This window comes from Rutilus rutilus (genome assembly GCF_951802725.1).
Source record: "Rutilus rutilus genome assembly, chromosome: 7".
NCBI lineage: Eukaryota > Metazoa > Chordata > Actinopteri > Cypriniformes > Leuciscidae > Rutilus > Rutilus rutilus.
The window spans coordinates 38,059,160-38,080,716 of NC_140221.1; the positions used below are offsets into that span (position 1 = coordinate 38,059,160).

Below are 21,557 nucleotides of genomic sequence, written 5' to 3' on the forward strand. Positions count from 1 at the left end.
AGTGAACATTAACAAAGCAGTGACAACAGTGTAATATGCTACACTCCATAATAAACTATTTTTTGAACAAATTAAAAAATATTATAAAAAGCAGTTATGTTATGACTTCATATTAAATTAAAAATAATTTTACTTTTAAAAGTTTATTTGTCAGATCACTGCATAAAAGCTAAAAGGCAATTAAAAATTGTGAAAATTATAAAGAAATGGTGACCAGTCACAGCATCTTCACCTTACCTTATATACACTACATATAAAATCTTAATGTTGAAAAAAGTTCATGGAGATGTTATTTTTCAATTACACATTTCTAAATACAAATAATACACATAACAAATAAATGCATGAAGCACAAATAAATGGTAAATGAAGGAATGATGGAAAGCCAAAGAAAGGAAAGAGATGAGTGCAAAACCACACACAGGCACAATTTAACTAATTTTAAGAATATAAGGCTTTAATCAAAAGGTTTGAGATGGCAAACAAATTTAGTAGTGTGGCAAAAGACTGGTAGTGTATATTAGACACATTAGATGTCTGATTCTGGTCTACTGCTAATAAATATTACATTTTTGACTCAAATAATCACCCTCAGAATCTGTATGTGTATTTGTGTTGTTTAAATCAAATTTTCCATTACAAGTGCAGCCAACTGCATCTGATTCACTCTTTCTCTCTCTGTGAATTAATACATTGTAAAAGAAAGAAAGAAGTAAAGAAGTGAAATGATGATGAGTTCCAACACACAAAATACGTACTCTGCTGATCATTCCACCCAAAGTATGTCCAATTGCCTAATGTTGTTGAGAAAGTTAAATAGCAGAAAACAGTTGTAATTTATAGTTTAAAACATGCAGAAAAATCTACTTTCTTATTCATTCAATATCATAAATCTACTCCTGTTCTTGTTACAAAACACCATCAACTATTTCTGTGAATTACTCAAGGGCTTCATGGTTGCTTAAAGGGATAGTCACCCAGAAATGAATTTTCTGAGATTATTTACTCACAATCACGTTGTTAGAGAGACTGACAGTCTCAGTATTCACTTCCACTGCATCGTTTTTTCATATCATGAAAGTAAATAGTGACTATCATAGCATCATTCTGCCTACTATCATCTTTGATGTTTCAAGTAAAAAAGAAAGTCATACAGGTTTGGGGCAAAATGAGGGTAAATGTTGACCATTTTTATGTTTTAATTAAAAGAGAATCTTACCAATATTACAACAAACAGAACATAAAAGTATGAACGACAATCATCAGGACTAAATGCATTACAATACAACAGCTATTATTTACTGCCATCTATTGGCTTAAAGAGGAAATGTCATGTAGTTTTCCTGCACTGTAAAAGCTGAAAAGAGAATACTTACAGCACTGGGAGGGTACTGGGGGCAGCTGTCTTCTCTGTGCTTCATCTTGCAGTGAATACTAAAAAATAGATGACATCAGCTACATAAATGAGGTGAATCAAATTTTGTAAGATAGAGGCCTGCTTAAACTTATTTTTACACTGGCTAAAATTACAATAAACCATATCAGCTAGAAGTAATTTGTAACTAATCAGATGTGACGTTCTTGTGCTCTAGTCTTCCCTCCACTCATTATACTGTCCAGCTCACTGGTCTTTTGGCAGGATAAATGTGCAGTAACTCAGTGCTCACAGCAGGTGGCAGACGATGATAATTCTTTCCCTAAAGAATTCCTTTTTTTGTTGTTGTTGTACCAATACAATATTGATGAAAACAAAATACAAAATACCTGCTCCAAACCAGCATAAGCCAAATCAATACACATTTGAAAATACAAATCTAAAGTTGAGTTGTTGTTTTTTTGATAAGAAAATGCTCAGATCTATTTTCAGTCTATGGCTGAAAATTAATCAAAAACATTACAGATTATGGAAATATCAATACCTTCATTTAACCAGGAAAAGATTATTATCATCAGCCAACATAAACAGTCCGGATTTGCATATACAAGTAGCAACATATAAACAGCCTCAGTTTCGATTCAAGAAAATCCCAGTCCGAGGTTGCAGCATATTTAAAGGAAGCTTTACCAAGATCAATTCTGACGGGAGGTCCTGAGATATGAGTGACCCAGTATGGCTTTATATATTAATAAATACCCGTTTATTGTTCTTCAAATGGTTAATCAAGACCAAGCAACTATTTTATACAATGCACAGTGATGTGTTGACAATTTACAATCTGTAATAAATCTTTAGACACCATGATACAGAGCATCCAGAGAGGCAAGGAGTATGTTGATGCACTACAACCCCATAGTCAAGAACCGGTAAGAAGGTATGTATTATATTGCTGGATCTAAAAAGAAAATGATTCAAATTCAAGAAAAGGATGTTCTAATTTCATCTCAAACAAACTTCACTAGAGACCTTTTGAAAAATGCATTAATATTGTTTAAGAATGCAATAAATAAATAACTAAATAAATAATATTTTAAATGCCTAGGCCCATAAAGAAACATTTTACTTCTTCTACTGTAAATATTCACACATCTCTACTCCAACAAAACACACACAGTCTGTACCTCATCATGTATCCTCATAGAGTTGATGCGATCCAGCTTTTTAGTCCAGTACTGGGCCTCGTCGTCGGGTATATCTGCACAAGCCAACAAATAATGGAGAAATAAGGGGGAAAGAAAGTCCGATATTCCGATTAAACTCCAGCTTCCACTATCTCACACTCCTTCCTTCTAGTTTCTCTGGCCACACAGCATTCAATTCTGTATTCACAGTGTTTAATATGACATGAGAGACAGAGGTTACTGCAGGAACATCACAAATACATCAGCAGCACCCTTCACTTCCTCTATATTTTTCTTATGATGTTCTCCGTTTATGTCTCCATAATTCTCTCATTTCATTTAACTTTTTAGGGCATACAGTGGTGCTAAAAACTCAACACAACACAACAACATTACACAAAATAACATAACATAACATAACATAACATAACATAACATAACATAACATAACATAACATAACATAACATAACATAACATAACATAACATAACATAAAAGTTTCTCAACTTTAGTCCTGGGAACTCACCTATCAGAATGTTTTGGATGTCTCACTTATTAAAACACCTGACTCAACTCTTTAGTGTGTTGAATAGGGAGACATCTAAAACATTCTTGGTCCCAAGGACTGGAGTTGAAAAACACTATACTATACTATAATAATAAACAGGACTACCAAAAGGGAGCTCAAAGCGTGTGTCCAGCAGCACTTGGTGAGGAGTGGGGTTTTTAGTGCCATATATCTCATCTTCCTTCATCAGAACCTCAGAATCCAGTGAGGTCCATTCTCCAGGCCCCTCCTAGAGCAAAACAGAGAGAAAAAAACATGTAAGATGTAATGCCAACTCTGACTCTGACAGTGCATGAAATAGAGATAGACACCAGAACGAAGATATTGCAGCAGATAAAACACATTTGGAGAGGGAGCATTTGGAGTTTAAGTCAGAAAGCATCCCTTTTTACCAGTGGCACTTTGACTGTATTTGTTTTATAGAATATGTGCATTTTCAATTTTAAAAATTCATGAGAACCACACTAATTTAGCTACATTTCTGGAGAAAATGTAAGTGGTCGCCTGTTGACAGTAGCTGCCAGTGCCTTGCTATGTAATTATTCAAAGGTGATGCGTTATCATCCACCAGTCAAACATTGTAAGCCTGAATGCTTAGGAAGTAAAAGCACTCCTTTCCACATCAAGCCACAAGCCTTGAAGTATAATTTACATTAGTTGCACAAGTGCTGGGTTTATTTTACTTAAGTAATACTTAAGGTTAGGGATTTAGATTTTTTTTTGCTTTTTAAAAGTACCATTGGTTATATTTATATACCCTTAATCCTTAATTGACTGTCTCTTGATTTAATCAGACCATTAATAATATAATTTGCACTGTTGACTGGCACCCTGGGGTTATTTCATAACTGTCCAGTTGGAAGCAGTTCAAGCAAAGTTTCACATCATTTGCAATGCCTTCCCCACCCACCTCAGCTCCGGGCATGACTCAGATGGTCTTATGTATCGTGTGAAAAGGGGTGGGAGTGGCACTTTCATGCCTCACCAGATAGACAGCTGAGTCGAGATGTGTGACTCTTGAGGGCATGTTCTCTGTATTCCGATTGGCTGGTGGTGCCAACTTACCTCATCTGATTGCCGGATAGTGTTAAGTGGGATCCATGCTGTTCCTATCAAGGTGTCCCAGATGAGTCCTTTACTCCACACCTCCACAACCAAACCCAGGTCCAGACGATTTATCTCACTTGGGACACAGATAGAGACAGAAATAGAGATCAGACCATCAACAAACATGCATAAATTCTTTTTTCACCCACACCTCTCTGTGAGTTTAAGACACTTCATCAGTGTCCATTAGGGGAGAGTCTAAAAATAGCTTTGCCAACAGTAGGTGAATTGGGAAAATGTACTAGGCAAATATTTTGCACAGACCATAAAAATTGCATTTCAAATAATTAATAATACTCTTTTACAATGGAAATTGAATTATGTAGTTAAGTTTTCTTGATTATTGGCAACTAACAATATTGGCAATGGATGTCCGTCCATCTTGTCTATCTCTCTGCCTGTCTGTCTGTCTGTCTGTCCGTCTATCAGAGGTCTATCTATCAATTCAACAACAACAACAACAAGGATCTGCCTATCGTTCATTGGAATTTAAACTATATATTGATCCTGAAAAAAACTGGCAGTGTTTCCATTGTGGACTCTGCTTTAGGGTTAACACTTTACTTCAATATTGGTCTAAACAGCTCCTAATATTCACTTAAGTATTAATGTCAAGCTCTTATAGAGAAGTTAAACTACAAGAACAGAAATATTCTCTGCAGAATTCCAAGAAACCAGACCCATTCTTCTCAATCATATTAAATATAAAGACACGGTCATTATCTTAGGAAGTGGGAGAATAGGAAGGGGGATTAATTATAGGTCTCTCTGAACACTATGATCAGAACAGTGAGTCTTTTAGGAGTCCTGCTACCTCTAAATATTTTAATTTCTCTGTAAAACTCATAATTGTCTCTCCCTCTCTTCTTTAGTTAATTCTCAGTGGTCTGTAAAAGCTTGATGCTGGCAGCAAACCTTTAACGCAGCCATTTCACTACATTTCTCACTTAGCAAACAATTTCTTATCCAAAAAAAATCTAAAGCAGTTAAGCATTGCAAGTAGGTCAGAATAGTGGTTGTGAATCTTCCCCTTTGAGATTTGAACCCAAGGGGTCAGGGTTTGGATAGTTATTGTGGATGGATGTCACTTTGTAAAAAATAAATGACAATAAAAGGTCATTCAAAAAGGAAGTTATCAAACCCTAAAATAGACGTCATAGCCACAAATGGACTGAAATTATATCAAGTAATTTTGCCATACACACCACACAAACATGAAAACCAATGAGGTTTGTTCTCGTGTGTTACGCAGCACATTTGAGCTTCTGCAAGAATCAATGAAGTTCGTTCTCACGCGTCAAGCAGGTTCAGTTGAGCTTCTGTTTATGTTCGCTGATCAATGTTTATATGTGAATAAAAGCCTAAATTCAGTCTGTTTATCGTATAAAGTGATCGTTTCTCTTCAGAAAATTTGGACTAAACCGCTCGATTCATAGGATTACTTTTACAATCTCTTTATGAACTTTTTGAAGCATCAAAGTGGTCAGTGAAGAGTACAGAACTGGCTCAGATTTTATTAAAAATATCTTCATTTGTGTTCTGAAGATTGTCAAAAGTCTTATGGGTTTGGAAACGACATGCGGGTGAGTAAATGACAGAATTTTCATTTATTGTGTGAACTAAACTTTAAGGTCAAAATCCAACTTGGACATGCCCAAATAAAAGGGCAACTGAGTGATTAGAATAATTAAATAATGAATAATAATCTTGTAGATCATTAGACAACATGACATTAAGGTTACCTGAAAAGCCTCTCTAAACTCTCATAAAAGACTTCAAAAAATGTCAAGGTAATGTCATAAATGTCGCCTTGGTAAGCATAAGAGACTTCTTTCAAAAAAATAAAAAAATAAATGTTACCGCCCCCCAAACTTTTGAACGCCAGTGTACCTTCATACAAAATCACTAGTCATTAGATAGTCGTTAACTACCTGGGCAACAATGCAACAACACAAACCAACTTCCTTGGTACACGATTAAATATTAGCAATTGATGTAGCGTCTCCACAATTTTGTTCATCAAATGGTTTCACTGTCCATCTCTCTCTCACTTTGTGTCTGTCTATTGCTTTCAATTTGTCTCAACCCTTTAGTGGTCTGATCCCTTGCAGTACGTGGCAGTTTAACCCCTCAAAGAGCAGATGAAAGCTCAACACTCATCCTCTTTATCCCCAGCACACACTCTCTCTCACACACACACGCACACACACACATCTCACAACAATGTTCACTGTTCACTTACTCTTCTAACACACAAACATAGGAAAGCATATACACTTTGTCTCACTGTATATATACAGTTGTAATCGAAATTATTCAACCACAAATAAGCAATGAACAAATCAAACAAAAGTAGCTAATTGAAATGGCTCCTGTGTGGATGTTTCAAGGGACTGAATAATTTTGAGACTGCAGAAGTCATTAAAAGTTGCATTTTCAGTTGAATGTGCGGAAACCACTTGAAACATTTGTTGTGTTGAGATATTTCAATTACTCTTGTTTGATTTTTTCATTGCAGCTAAATATATATATATATATATATATATATATATATATATATATATGAAGAGTTCAGATGCAAAAGCCTCTAAGTGCCATCTGAAATTGCCATCCAATTGCCTAAGTGCCATCCATTATCATTTTTATCAAGCTCGTATATTTAAGTTCAGTAATTTCACTTAAATGACAATTAATAGGTAATTTTCATTGCCAATTAAGTGAAATTACTGAACTTAAATATACGAGCTTGATAAAAATGATAATTCTAAAAGAAAATTTCAGATGGCACTTAAAGGCTTTTGCATCTGAACTCTTCATATATATATATATATATATATATATATATATATATATATACAGTGAGGAAAATAAGTATTTGAACACCCTGCTATTTTGCAAGTTCTCCCACTTGGAAATCATGGAGGGGTCTGAAATTGTCATCGTAGGTGCATGTCCACTGTGAGAGACATAATCTAAAAAAAAAAAAATCCAGAAATCACAATATATGATTTTTTAACTATTTATTTGTATGATACAGCTGCAAATAAGTATTTGAACACCTGTCTATCAGCTAGAATTCTGACCCTCAAAGACCTGTTAGTCTGCCTTTAAAATGTCCACCTCCACTCCATTTATTATCCTAAATTAGATGCACCTGTTTGAGGTCGTTAGCTGCATAAAGACACCTGTCCACCCCATACAATCAGTAAGAATCCAACTACTAACATGGCCAAGACCAAAGAGCTGTCCAAAGACACAAGAGACAAAATTGTACACCTCCACAAGGCTGGAAAGGGCTACGGGGAAATTGCCAAGCAGCTTGGTGAAAAAAGGTCCACTGTTGGAGCAATCATTAGAAAATGGAAGAAGCGAAACATGACTGTCGATCTCCCTCGGACTGGGGCTCCATGCAAGATCTCACCTCGTGGGGTCTCAATGATCCTAAGAAAGGTGAGAAATCAGCCCAGAACTACACGGGAGGAGCTGGTCAATGACCTGAAAAGAGCTGGGACCACCGTTTCCAAGGTTACTGTTGGTAATACACTAAGACATCATGGTTTGAAATCATGCATGGCACGGAAGGTTCCCCTGCTTAAACCAGCACATGTCAAGGCCCGTCTTAAGTTTGCCAATGACCATTTGGATGATCCAGAGGAGTCATGGGAGAAAGTCATGTGGTCAGATGAGACCAAAAAATAACTTTTTGGTCATAATTCCACTAAACGTGTTTGGAGGAAGAATGATGAGTACCATCCCAAGAACACCATCCCAAGAACACCATCCCTACTGTGAAGCATGGGGGTGGTAGCATCATGCTTTGGGGGTGTTTTTCTGCACATGGGACAGGGCGACTGCACTGTATTAAGGAGAGGATGACCGGGGCCATGTATTGCGAGATTTTGGGGAACAACCTCCTTCCCTCAGTTAGAGCATTGAAGATGGGTCGAGGGCTGGGTCTTCCAACATGACAATGACCCGAAGCACACAGCCAGGATAACCAAGGAGTGGCTCTGTAAGAAGCATATCAAGGTTCTGGCGTGGCCTAGCCAGTCTCCAGACCTAAACCCAATAGAGAATCTTTGGAGGGAGCTCAAACTCCGTGTTTCTCAGCGACAGCCCAGAAACCTGACTGATCTAGAGAAGATCTGTGTGGAGGAGTGGGCCAAAATCCCTCCTGCAGTGTGTGCAAACCTGGTGAAAAACTACAGGAAACGTTTGACCTCTGTAATTGCAAACAAAGGCTACTGTACCAAATATTAACATTGATTTTCTCAGGTGTTCAAATACTTATTTGCAGCTGTATCATACAAATAAATAGTTTAAAAATCATACATTGTGATTTCTGGATTTTTTTTTTTTTGATTATGTCTCTCACAGTGGACATGCACCTACGATGACAATTTCAGACCCCTCCATGATTTCTAAGTGGGAGAACTTGCAAAATAGCAGGGTGTTCAAATACTTATTTTCCTGTATATGTGTATGTATATATATATATATATATATATATATATATATATATATACACACACATATACAGTATATATATATATACACACACACATACACACACACATATATACAGTATATATATATATATATATATATATATATATAGTGCATATAGTATATGTATATAGTATAATAGTCTTTTTAAAGTTAATGAAAAACAATGTAAATGAAAGATGTAAGGAAAAATGCATCCATTAAGGTGTAGTCCATCATTATCTACATTACAATCCAGCTGTTACTAATCCTAATCTTGACATTACATAATCAGATGGCTTTGTTCCACTCCACAAGAACAGGATTTGCTCCTACAGTGACGCAAGCACTTTTCATTTTACATGACATGCTTATTTCTATGTATGACGACTGTATTTTAAACCAAATATGTCTCATTCTGCTGCTGTTCAATTGTCATTTGACCTAAACATATGTGTCACTAGTCAATTTTAAAATACTGAATTAAAATAATATATTTTCTGTTCATGTGTCACATAAGCATTTCCTAACCATATCAGTGAATCAGGAATCATAGAAAAATAATACTAACATTTGAGCAGTGATCTCTAGATAATAGCTGTCACACCAAAGCCTCTATTTTGAGCACGTAAGCCTCTTAAGAGAGGGCAGATTTTAGTCCATATCGACTGATTTATTATACTCTGTTATGACCTCAGGACACTTCAATAAAACAACACCAAGAAACTCCAATAAAAACAAACTGGAAAACATATTTGTTTTTGTTTGTACAGCAACTCAATTTAAAAAAGTGACACTTTGTAGCATTAATTAAATATTAGATAAACAAATATATTTATAATCTGAGAGAGCCATTTACATTACCGATTGAGTTCAATTCAAATTTGTAATACCCAAATGTGCACATGATGTTAACATGGAGTTTTCAACTATGTTCTAAAAGTAAACCTAAAATTTCCCAGTTATCTTACACATCCAAACTGATATATATAAAATATAAAAAATAAAAGTCATTAAAACAGCAGACATTAATATTAATTTAATGAATTAAAATCTAATAAAAATATTACTACTAATAAAACCTACTAACAAAACAGACCACTTTAGTCCAAAACACATTAACTACTGCAGTACCAGAGCAATAAATGTGATTTCTTTTCATTAAAACATAACATTTAAATAAAGTTTGAAAGCATCAAATCTTGTTGAATTGGCAAACATGCATTTCATGACAGACACTATATTGGCGAACTTATGTGACTATGCATTTGTGTGAGTGTTCAACCTGGAAAAACACTTGTAACCTAATCTATTATTGAAGATGTCCCAAGACCTGGACAGAATGATGATACATTAATTTTGCCTGTCATCTCTGGGAATCATATTCAAACTGGCCATCTACTCATGGCTGAACAGCACAGTCTATAGCCACAAACACAGAGATGACTGCCGGGAATATTGCGTCCGGTCTAAATGATAGTGTGGCAGTTTTCTGCATAATGTGTCACACTAACAGGCCTTTCAAATTTACTCATCTGAAACCTCCTGCTAGCCTCTTGCTATTAATACCTCTCTCTTTCTTTAATACATTCACTTTGCCCTTCTATTCTCTACACACAATGCTGCTTCAATCCCTAAGAGAAAGAGTGTTATGTGTGTGTGGATTTTAACCTGCCGATCATTCGCGAGTACTGAGCAGCAGGACAATAATCCAGACACAGAGGGACCTCCGTCTGAAGTGAACACACACACAAAACTGAGCCACTGCCCTAGAATCCAAACACACTATCCCTATAATTATACAACACTTTCTAAAAGTGGTAAAAAGAACATTGCTTTTGATTTCAGGCTTTCCGCCCGACATAGCCAGACAGAGTGCCCGATATCAAGTGTTTTATTACTTCATGGTTGTCAAAGGTTATTAGAACATGTTCATAGTTCATGTGATGGACTACACCTTTGCTTATTCTGCTAGGACACCTGTGTCCATATACTGTATACACAATACTGTGTATAAAGTTTGGGGTCTTTAAGATTTTCTTTATGTTATTGAAACATAACCTCTTATCCTAACCAAGGCTGCATTTATTGGATCAAAAATACAGTAAAATACTATTACAATTTAAAATAACTAGCCTAATTTATTCCTCATTTTCAGCAGCCATTTCTGTAACCAAACAGTTGATGGACCCCATTGACTTCCATAGTAGGAAAAAAAAAATACTATGGAAGTCAATGGGGTCCATCAACTGTTTGGTTACAGACATTTTTCAAAATATCTTCTTTTGTGTTCAGCAGAAAAAATAAATTCTTACAGGTTTGAAACAACTTGAGGGTGTGTAAATGTTGACAGAATTTTCATTTTTGGGTGAATTATCCCTTTCAGAAATGTTTATATGCTGATTGGGGCTCAAGAAATATTTTTCCTATTATCAAAGTTGAAAACAGTTTTGCTGCTTAATATTTTCATGGAAACTTATTTTCAAGATTCTTGAATGAATAAACAGTTCAAAAGAACAGCATTTATTTGAAATAGGAATCTTTTATAATATCAATACATGTCAATGTCACTTTTGCTAAATTTAATGCATCCTTGCTAAATAGAAGTATTAAAAAAAAGTAATGGTAGTGTATATACACATGACACCTCATTATAAACAATGGTAAACATATAAATAAACTGCCTACAATTTTACATAATTTTTACTCAGAAGTTCACTCAAAAAATTAAATAAAAAAAATAGATAGTCAGTAATTTGCACAGTCAAGTTGTACCAAACAAAAACAAAAAAATATATATGAACCAACACTTCTCTGACCACTAACATCTCAAGTCAAACATGATCAAACCACTTTTACAGTTGCCAAAACATTTCACAATGATGGCCACTATATATACAGTGCAATGCATAAGTTAATACACCCATGCTAAAGTTGACTAAAAAGAGGAATAAAAAATCATATTTTGGAAATTGAACTTAATGCCTTAATTTAAAAAATTAGGAAAAATCCAACCTTTAAGGACACCAATTTTCTTTGTGAATGAATAATGTATCGTAAATAAATAAATGTTCTTCCTTAAAATACATGGTGCATAAGTTAGTACACCCCTATGTTAAATTCCCATAGAGGCAGGCAGATTTTTATTTTTAAAGGCCAGTTACTTCATGGATCCAGGATACTATGCATCCTGATAAAGTTCCCTTGGCCTTTGGAATTAAAATAGCCCCACATCATCACATAGCATTCACCATACCTAGAGATTGGCATGGTTTTATTTCAGTTAGCCTAAAAGCTAGTTTGATTTGCATTGAGAGCAATGCAAATCAAACTAGCTTTTAGGCTAACTGAAATAGGTTAGGCAAAATAGCTTAACTGAAATAGCTTTTTAGGCTAACTGGCCTTTAAAAATAAAAATCTGCCTGCCTCTATGGGAATTTAACATAGGGGTGTACTAACTTATGCACCATGTATTTTAAGGAAGAACATTTATTTATTTACGATACATTATTCATTCACAAAGAAAATTGGTGTCCTTAAAGGTTGGATTTTTCCTAATTTTTTTAAATTAAGGCATTAAGTTCAATTTACAAAATATGATTTTTTATTCCTCTTTTTAGTCAACTTTAGCATGGGTGTATTAACTTATGCATTGCACTGTATATATATATATATATATTAACCACTTGCCACTAATAATGTGTAAAAATTACATTAACCTAATCTAAATATGTCAATATGAAAGTAGTGACAATATTGGAATAAAATGGACAACTAACTAGTTGTGCTTTTAGAATAGAAGAACAAAATGCTTTAAATGTCAATCCCAGTCCTATTCTCTCTCTCTCTCTCTCTCTCTCTCTGGTAATCACATGTAACTGCAGCTGATTCTAACAGCTCTTCCTGAGCAATTGCCAAAATTCTCTATGGAACAATCCGAAAATTGGGGACAATTTCTGGGACGCACAAAACCTCATGAGAGGCCATCAAAAAGCTATTTAACATTTGTCTTTACAACAGAAGAGGGTCAACGGTAAGAGAAACTGAAGTGTGTGTGTAATTTAAAGCCGGAACAAATAAACAATCAACAAACATAATTTCCTACTCTATGAAGAAATACAGAACATAAACAGGTCTAACTTTTATATATAGAAACAAAGTTACCCTTTACCCTAAAATAAATATTGTTGTTTATTTATAAACTATAATGTTTTCTTGTACATACTGTATATAACATGTCTGCACATCCAGTTTGATGTGCTCATAAACCCAATCTTCCACAGCAAAGCAGTTTTGAGTGTTTTGAGCAAAAGGACATGCATTAGGTGCAAATTTGAGTGTTTTGGTACAGACATGTCCAAAAGCATGTCAAAAACAGCAATACTCACAACATGAAGTCTTGTTCCCAGCAGGGCTGGTCTCCTCGCACCGTGATTGTTGTGCTTTTAACATTCTGGACCTTCAGCGTGACGTACACATTAAACTTGTCTGCAAAATAACAAGTAACCAGGTTAGAACATTAATATCTATTAGATTCTTAAATGGTTCAACCAAAAATGAAAAACCTGTCATCATTACACCTCTTCATGTTGTTCCAAACTTTTATGACTTTTTTTCTGCCATAAAAAAAGAAAGAAAAGAGAACTCTTCAAGAATTATACTGGCCCACTAAATGTTAACTCTTTTTTTTTTTTAAACTTAGTTCAGGAATTCTTATTTTAATGCATAAAATAAAGCAACTCATGTGACGACGTCATGGCAGTCTGACAAGTATTGTAATGGAAAACTGAGATGTGACATATTCCTCTAAGTGTGTGTGCGTGTGTTAAATATTCATGGTTTTATGTAAATGCAATAGTTATTATGTGCAGCGACACAGACAGGTTGAAATAGGCTGCCAGAGGTCAAAACAAGCAGGCATAATTAAACCTAGATATAAAGTGCCACAAGAGTGCCATGAGAGCTGCAATATGAAGACAAATGCAAGCGCATCTATCATCTCTCCATAGATGGTTCTAGTAAAGCAATTCCCTGTACAAATCTCACTACTAAACATTTTGAGAAACTGCAGTCTGATTTGAATAATATGGACACTTTTCATTGATCTTCTGAATAGTGAAATGTTGACAAAGTAACTTTAGTCCAAAAAGTCATATTTACTAAACTACAAAGCATGTAAGATTTTAGAGGAAAATTAAAGGGATACTTCACCGATTAGCATTAAGCTTTGTATCAGTAGAAACCCGGTAGTATTTTCGAATGACCGTGCTTCCCTCCCTCATGTCCCCCTGAGACGAGAGATTTCTGTATTGTGTGTCTGGAGAAAAACCTCATATGATGCAAAAATCGACATTTTGCGTCATCAGAGGCTTTTTTAGCCAGAGGCGAGAGACTACAGCCAGAAGTAGGAGCTAGTTCTGCATGTTTTCAACCCGCCCATAGGGGGTGGGATCTCACGATAAAATGGCATCTTTTCAGTTTCGAGTCAACTAGTAGCCTAGTTGTATCATTTCTTCCGATACTGCCCTCTGTAACCGGTAGGCGTGGCTTGGGAGTGGCCTCGTAGGGCAGCGAAGCAAGTGCATTCTGGGAGTTGTCTTTCATCCACATGAACCAAAAATAAATTTTCTAGCTTTTCTCAGTCTAGAAGGCATGGAAAAAATGGAAAAAAAAGAAACCAACCCACAATCATCCTTTCTCACATACAAAAATGGATACACTTAAAAAAAAAAAAAAAAACTTTGTCCTACTTTCCTTTTAGTTCTCTTATATTTTCACAAGTTCAACATGTCTAACATCACTTTAAGGCCTGTTTCTTCTGCACACATAATCAGTGTAAGTGGGGCAGATTTATTTCAAGGCCCATATTAACAGGTTAGGGATCTTCACCATTTCTTCAGGGACATACAATGGATTGTTGCATTTTACTATTCAAAAGTTTGGAGTTGGTAAGATTGTTTTAATGTTTTTGAAAGAAGTCTCTTATGCTCACCAAGGCTGCATTTATTTGATCAAAAACAGTATTATTGTGAAATATGAATACAATTCAAAATAACTGCTTTCTACTTTAATATATAATAAAAAGTAATTTACTGCTGTCATGGCAAAGCGGAATTTTCAGCATCATTACTCCAGTCTTAAGCGTCACATGATTCTTCAGAAATCACTCTAGTATGCTGATTTGATGCTCAAGCATCATTTCTATTTATTATGTGGGAAACATATTTTCAGGATTCTTTGATAAATAAACAGCATTTAGTAGAATGTTGTTATAATTTGATGTACAGGGTTATAAACTTGTACATTAATACTATTGTGAGAGGAACCTAACTTTTACTTCTTATTTTCGCTTCTCCATAAAAATTTGCTAATCTACTATCAATTGGTTAATCGCGATATTGTCATTAACATAAAAAAATACTGCAAACATCCTTTGAACAAATACATACAGTATATGTGGCAGTCTACAATAAGCACTTGGAACTTAAGACTGAGCAAAGGAAAAAAAAGTAGATTAATCTGCATCTTGACCCATGGCTCTGTGTACTGAATTATATGTTCTTATGAAGACCTCAAAGCAGATTACCAAACTGACAGACAGCAAGACTCATATCAAACAGATGATTTCGAAAAGAAAAAGGCAAAAATAAGCAGAGGAAAAAAATCTGAATGAGAAAAGCATCATTACCAAATTTGGACAAAAATTATGAAAGAATTTATTATTTCCAGAAAATACTGTTTCCAGATAATGTGATCTCCATAAAACAATATGACCCTGTGATTCCTCTAAATTTAGCTCATAAATATCAGCATGGGTTGAACTTCTTATCCGTGGATATTAATCAGTAGTAGATACAGCTCAATGACATTTCTATTTACAGTGACATTATTCATCCAATCAAGAACTTTGGCCTGAGAAGCCCTCCCAGAAACGGAGCCTGCATTTGTACAGTCTTACAAGGAGATCTTTCTTTAAACAAAAAGGCTTTCTGTCCTTCACTCTTGATTTTTTTCAACTCAGTCCAGTGGCTAATGAATCCTGCAGAAAGCCCCAGAGAAAATGTGTCCTTTACTGAAGAAGGTGTCTCAATCTTTCCACCCAAGATTATCTGGCACGGCTGACAGATAGTATAGTCGTGATCTTAACTCTCCAATTCTCCTTCCCTAAACTTCTTTATTTCCAATTTTCCTTCTACCTTTCACTTACCCAGGTCCAATTTACCTTAACTGTCAGTCTTGAGAAAGACAGAGAGCAGAAACACAGAGAGGTGAACATGATACAAAAAAAAAAAAATTACAGATGACATATCTGTCGATCTCAATTGTTTCTCATATTGTCAGCAGTGAGATTACATAAAGAAATTGTAGTTCAATAATAGTTCATCCTATTTCTGTCATCATTTACTAATTTATTTTCAAGTATTCTGCCTTTATGATGCTATTATGCATGCTGCAAACTATAAAATACATTACAACATAAAAAAACTATTTATTTTACATTTACTAAAATGATTTTAAATAATTTGAATTAAACCATATGAAAAAAGAAAAAGAAAAAATGTTTCTCATATATACAGTATATATATATATATATATTCTACCTGATTCTGCTCTGTAATACTAAAACACTAACAGTATTATCAAAACTTGTTAAATAAATCAATTGACTACTACTATTTATCGAACTGTGCTCTATTGCCAAGATGACAAAAAAAATTCAAATTGAACTAAACAAAATTTCTTTCAAGACCAAACAATGAGGGCTATGCGATCCACATTTACTGTATTGCACTATGTTCTTACTACATATCAACAAGTTGTCTCATTTGTTTTTATATTTTCCTCCTGAGGCATTTCCAGAGAAACATATGAGACAACTGATAAATAAAATTCACCACAATTGTAAACTGTCAAGTCGTCTGGGTTCTAAAAGAGCAACAGCGATAACTGTCATCTGGGTGTATATGCATACATTAGTATTAGTGTAATCCTTAAGGGTCAAGTGTCGTGTGTTTGTCTAGGTGTCAGAGAACTAGACAGCTTTTCTCAAGAGGTAACGCTAGTTTAATGAGAATTCCTGTCTCTCTCCCTCCCTCTGTCTCTCAGCAGACATGCTGCAAGACCCTTAAGTGTAATCTCTGTCCCCATGGATTCATCCTTATCCCAGAGCCTATAAGGAGAGGGACTCGCTTCTACAGCCCGCTCTTGATATGAATGAAGAGCAGAACTGGGGCTGGATGAGAGACAAATAGAGGGATAGAGCTGGAGAAAATAGAAAAAGTCAGAGAAGGGCAATTGATTATTTGTAAGAGCTGGGCTGCTTCTGTGTGTGTGTGTGTGTGTGTGTGTGTGTGTGTGTGTGTGTGTGTCATTGTTAAAGGGTAAGAAGGGATTCAGCTAAAGTGGTAGAGCAAATATTACTCAGACTATCTTCTCATAATAATACATTTCTGACCTTGCAGGTTAAGTACAAACCTTTTAAATCAAAAGTTAACAGGTAAGCAAAAGAAATGTAGTTAATGGCTGGTTTAAGTCACAAAAGGAGCCGTATGTAACATTTGATGATCTACTGTCTCTCCACTAGTTATTCTCCCTTCCTCCTCAAATGTCCCCAAGCAAATAATTAAACATGTGCCCATCCCAGCTGAAAAAACATTTAGTTACCAGCATATGCTGGAGATGGTGGTGTACTGGTGTGGCACCTTAACTAGCTTGATTACTAGGCTTCTTAAACAGCTTAACCAGCCGTCCTTGAACATTACACTTAACACTAGGTTAACAGCTTTTTAACCTTGGGTTAAGAAACATTCCACACTTTTTTATTATGTCCAGAGTCAAAGTGAGCTGCCAAAAGTATACAAAGACTGGTTACTAACACAGGGTAAAGTAAAAACAATGTGGGAAAAAGGTTATTACATTAACCCAGGCTTTGTTGGGCAACAGCATGGCTTAGTTAACCATCCATACCAGCAGCAATCCAGAACCAATCAACATAAATAAAGCAGTCTTCTTAAGCCCCTTTTACAGGGATAGTTCGATTTTGTCAGTGGTTTTCTGCAATCTGTGCGTGCATTCACACATATCCCGTAAAAACATGTGACATCGATGTGACATGCAATTCACGGGTGTGAGTTCAGTCATAGAAAGTCACCGTATTAAGGACTCAACTACAGAAGAGCTTGAGATCTATCTGTCTACGCTGGACGCAACAAAGCAAATCTATTGGTTCTTTGTGTTGGAAGTAACGCAAGTGCTTAAAGTAAGTCAGAAATAGAACTTTAGTTTACTGTTGTGGATTTGTAGTGTCATGTTGCATTGCCTCACATCCAGTGTAGACAGCATCACTAATTATAATGAGTTCTGTCTGCTTTTGTTGAGTCACACTGCTCTGGTGTAGACATATCCCTATCATACACCCACCGCAATGCGGCTCAAGGCTCGACGCAAGTGTTTTTTGCTAGTTTCAGCCCGACGCAGTTATCAATTTCACGTCCTGCGCCACGTTGTTTAAATGGCAAATGCATTTGTGCCCATTTGTGCGCCCATGGGCGTGCTGGTCTGAAAACGAGGTGTGTGTTCAGGCAACTGAAATAGTTTTCAGAACATTTTTTTGGAGACAACTGAAATAGACTGTGCCATTGACCAACTGAAACGTGGTCTAAACTCAATAGTGCAATATTTTTTTTGTTATTTAAAGAGCGTGTTAATAATGTGCGCCTATAGGCTGGTCCACAACGAGCGTACACTGCGCTTATTACACACACAGGGACGCGCAGCAGCACACAAACTAGCCAAATATTAAAAATAAAAGGTATATGGTGGAATCCGGCTTGTCCCGTAGATGGTCTGCTTGCGCGCTTTAGCCTCGCGCACTAGCAGATCCGATTCCTCTCTGGAGAAGCGTACAGACTTTCCGCTTGCAAATTCCACCATGTAAATAGCAACCCGCCGTGGCGCAACTGGCTTTTAAAGGAATGGGAGATGAGACTCTTATTGGTTTATTGCACATTACGCCCAAAACACACCCATTACTCATTAAGAGAATAGGGATAACCATTTTAGACCATGCGCTGGGCACGCTGACCAAATAGGGCCCATGGTGTTAGAGGGTTCCCTCAGGCTGTGTATTCAAGAACAAAACATTAGAATGACTAAGCTAAAAAGTAAAATGAAAGAAACAAGCATGTGTATTGCTGTGCAACAATTTCTTTCATGTTTTCTGTATTTTTTATATATTTCTAAATAAAACAAGTTGGCTTAAATGTGTGGGCTTATTAGAGTCATTTCATAATTTGAAAATTAAAAATGAGCAAAAGTTAGTTGCAGCTTGAAATCTGCATTCAAGATCTGAATATATACACAAATCTCTTTTTTAAAAACTGTAGACAACAAAAAAGCTTAACCTTTAACCATTGCTTTTCAATCTGTAGACCATGTAACGTAATCCTACAGTGAGGCTGCAGAACCACTGAATCATGTTTGAAGGGAAAAAAAGCCACCATTAAATGGAAATACAGAAATGAGGTGTGATTTTTGTGATTAATGGTCTAATCTCGGCCTAGGGTGAAGCAGGGAAATGATCAAATATTCATATCATTCTAAATCTCTAATTACCATGTACGTCAAGACTCTTTTGCTGCTTCTCTCTCGAACACCAATAATAATAATACCATCTTCACCAGAAAAAAAACCTTCCCTAACTTTAAACTCTGTGTAAGTTACATCTTTACCCATTTGGTTAAGGTTAACTTTATTGTCCATTCTGTTTGTCACAGAGCGGAAATTTGTCTTTGACACTGGTCTCATACATACAATAGCCTATATACATAAATACATCCACATAATTGCTTAACAACACAACACAACACACATTGACAACACACCACATCATTCCTAACATATATTTTTTAAATCATCTAAACAATCAATTAAAAAGTGCTATAATGCCAACCATTGTCTTGTATTACTTCAGAAAATAATGCAATATAAAATAATCATTGCCATTGGAACAAACTAATTTTTTATACGCATTTATTCTGGCCAAAGGAGTTTTGAGTCTACGCCCAGATGGGAGCATTTCAGAAGTAGAGTGAAAATTGAATTTTTTTTTTACCCACTTCCTTTCACAAGATTCCTTTATACACTCTCGCTCTCTCTCGATGTCCCAGAGTGCAAAGGGGCTCCCAGGGATGCCAAACCTGATGAATATTTCATTTTTGATGACTTATGAAATAAATAAGTCATATTTGCACACGCCTGGGCCTGTACTGCTGACATTTAACAGCTATTTGAAGAAATACTCCCACAAGTGATGTTAAAAATAATACAAAGACACTTCAGTACAAGCAATAAATATAGCCCATATTACAGAGCACCAGTTAAACTAAAACCTACTGCCAAATAGCTCTCTTTTTTTTTTTTTATCTGATGATAGATCCGGTCCCTTTTGAAGTTCCAGTCATGTCTGACAACTGAATATGCTGGAGTTAGTTTTTGGATAAGAGCAAAAGATTTTTTCTTGAAACCCTTCCAAAAGACTTGTGGTGATGTAGTTTGACTTTCTGAACCCAAGACTCTACTATTTTTTGCAATTCTCCAGCTGTGATCCTTAGAGAGTCTTTGGCCACTGAACTATCCTCCTTGCGCGCATCAGCTGACAATAAGCTGATCCACGTCTATTGGAATATGACGCCTATCATAGCATTCCAATATAAGGTTTATTCAGTATTACAGCTTTATTGCATTGCTCATGAGATAATTACCCTCCTTCATACCCAGCCCCTCCTTTTGTCTAGTTAGGACTTGGCATTCTGATAGTCCTCTTCGAATCAGACTCATTTATCTTGAATAATGTTGTTATATTCAAATATTATCATTAAGAACATTAATGATAGCTACAAAACATTTATGTTGGTTCTGTTCGGTTTACACTTGGGGGTTATAACTGCACTCCCTGCTCTTATCTATGCTAGGCTGCATGGATGGATGAGGAGTTCTTGCCCAGAGAAGAACCATTCCACCAATACAAGCTACTGTATATGCTAGTTGTCAATCATCTTTGACAATAGTGGTTCTGACAGGATTGTTACTTGAGCACCAAATCAGCATATTAGAATGATTTCTGAAGGATCATGTGACACTGAAGACTGGAGCAATGGCTGCTGAAATTTCAGCTTTGCCATCACAGGAATAGGTCAATTTCTTCTGACCAAAAATAAATGTGTGTTTAGAAAAGGTAAGTAAGGTAACAATGATAGGCTTCCTCATTTGATGCAATTAAGCATCACCAGCTGTTAAACTAAAGTCAGAGCCACTTTCACTTTTCAATAAGAATCCCTCAGCGGCAAACATAATAGAATCTTATTAGGAGTCAAACTGCATTTGATTCTGGCACAGTATTCAATTCTGTGCTGTGGGTGGGACACTCTGAGAAGAGGCTGAAAAGGCTTTTTCTGTTATTAGCAATAAATGAGATTTCTATGGGCTTATCTGTCACTCAGAAAGACCTCTGATCATTTGGGAGGCTGATGCTCTGCTGCTGCAGGCGCACACACACTCCTTCCCTCTCACCCAGTGATCTTAGTCTCATTTATGGAATTGTCACTCTACATGAGGTCAATCAAGAGATCATGAATTATGCAGTTATGAGGTGCATCATCAGGTAATGAAAAACACCATATATGCATACATATTCTAGATGCACATTCAGATGAATGAAGTGTTTAATGTCTTCTAGCAGCACCAAAGAGAACCCCAAAAATGGTGACCGTCTCTTCAAATAAGTTTTACTCTCTCTATACTCTCTAAATGCCACTGGCCGGACCGTTAGTTCCACCAA

At 35.8% G+C, this 21,557-nt stretch overlaps 1 protein-coding gene across 1 annotated transcript in view; it reads right to left on the reverse strand.

Annotated features, from left to right (window-relative positions):
• The window catches only part of LOC311293766 (uncharacterized protein), a gene marked incomplete at its 3' end in the record, with an annotated part of 41,470 nt that overhangs the window by 9,987 nt on the left and 9,926 nt on the right, over positions 1-21,557 (reverse strand). Inside the window, exons 3-8 of the mRNA XM_084414253.1 lie at positions 13,108-13,207; positions 4,193-4,310; positions 3,233-3,356; positions 2,560-2,633; positions 1,377-1,434; positions 759-794 (exon numbers count right to left, since the gene is read on the reverse strand). Coding sequence (XP_084270379.1) covers positions 759-794; positions 1,377-1,434; positions 2,560-2,633; positions 3,233-3,356; positions 4,193-4,310; positions 13,108-13,207 — 510 coding nt within the window. The remainder of the gene's footprint in view (positions 1-758; positions 795-1,376; positions 1,435-2,559; positions 2,634-3,232; positions 3,357-4,192; positions 4,311-13,107; positions 13,208-21,557) is intronic.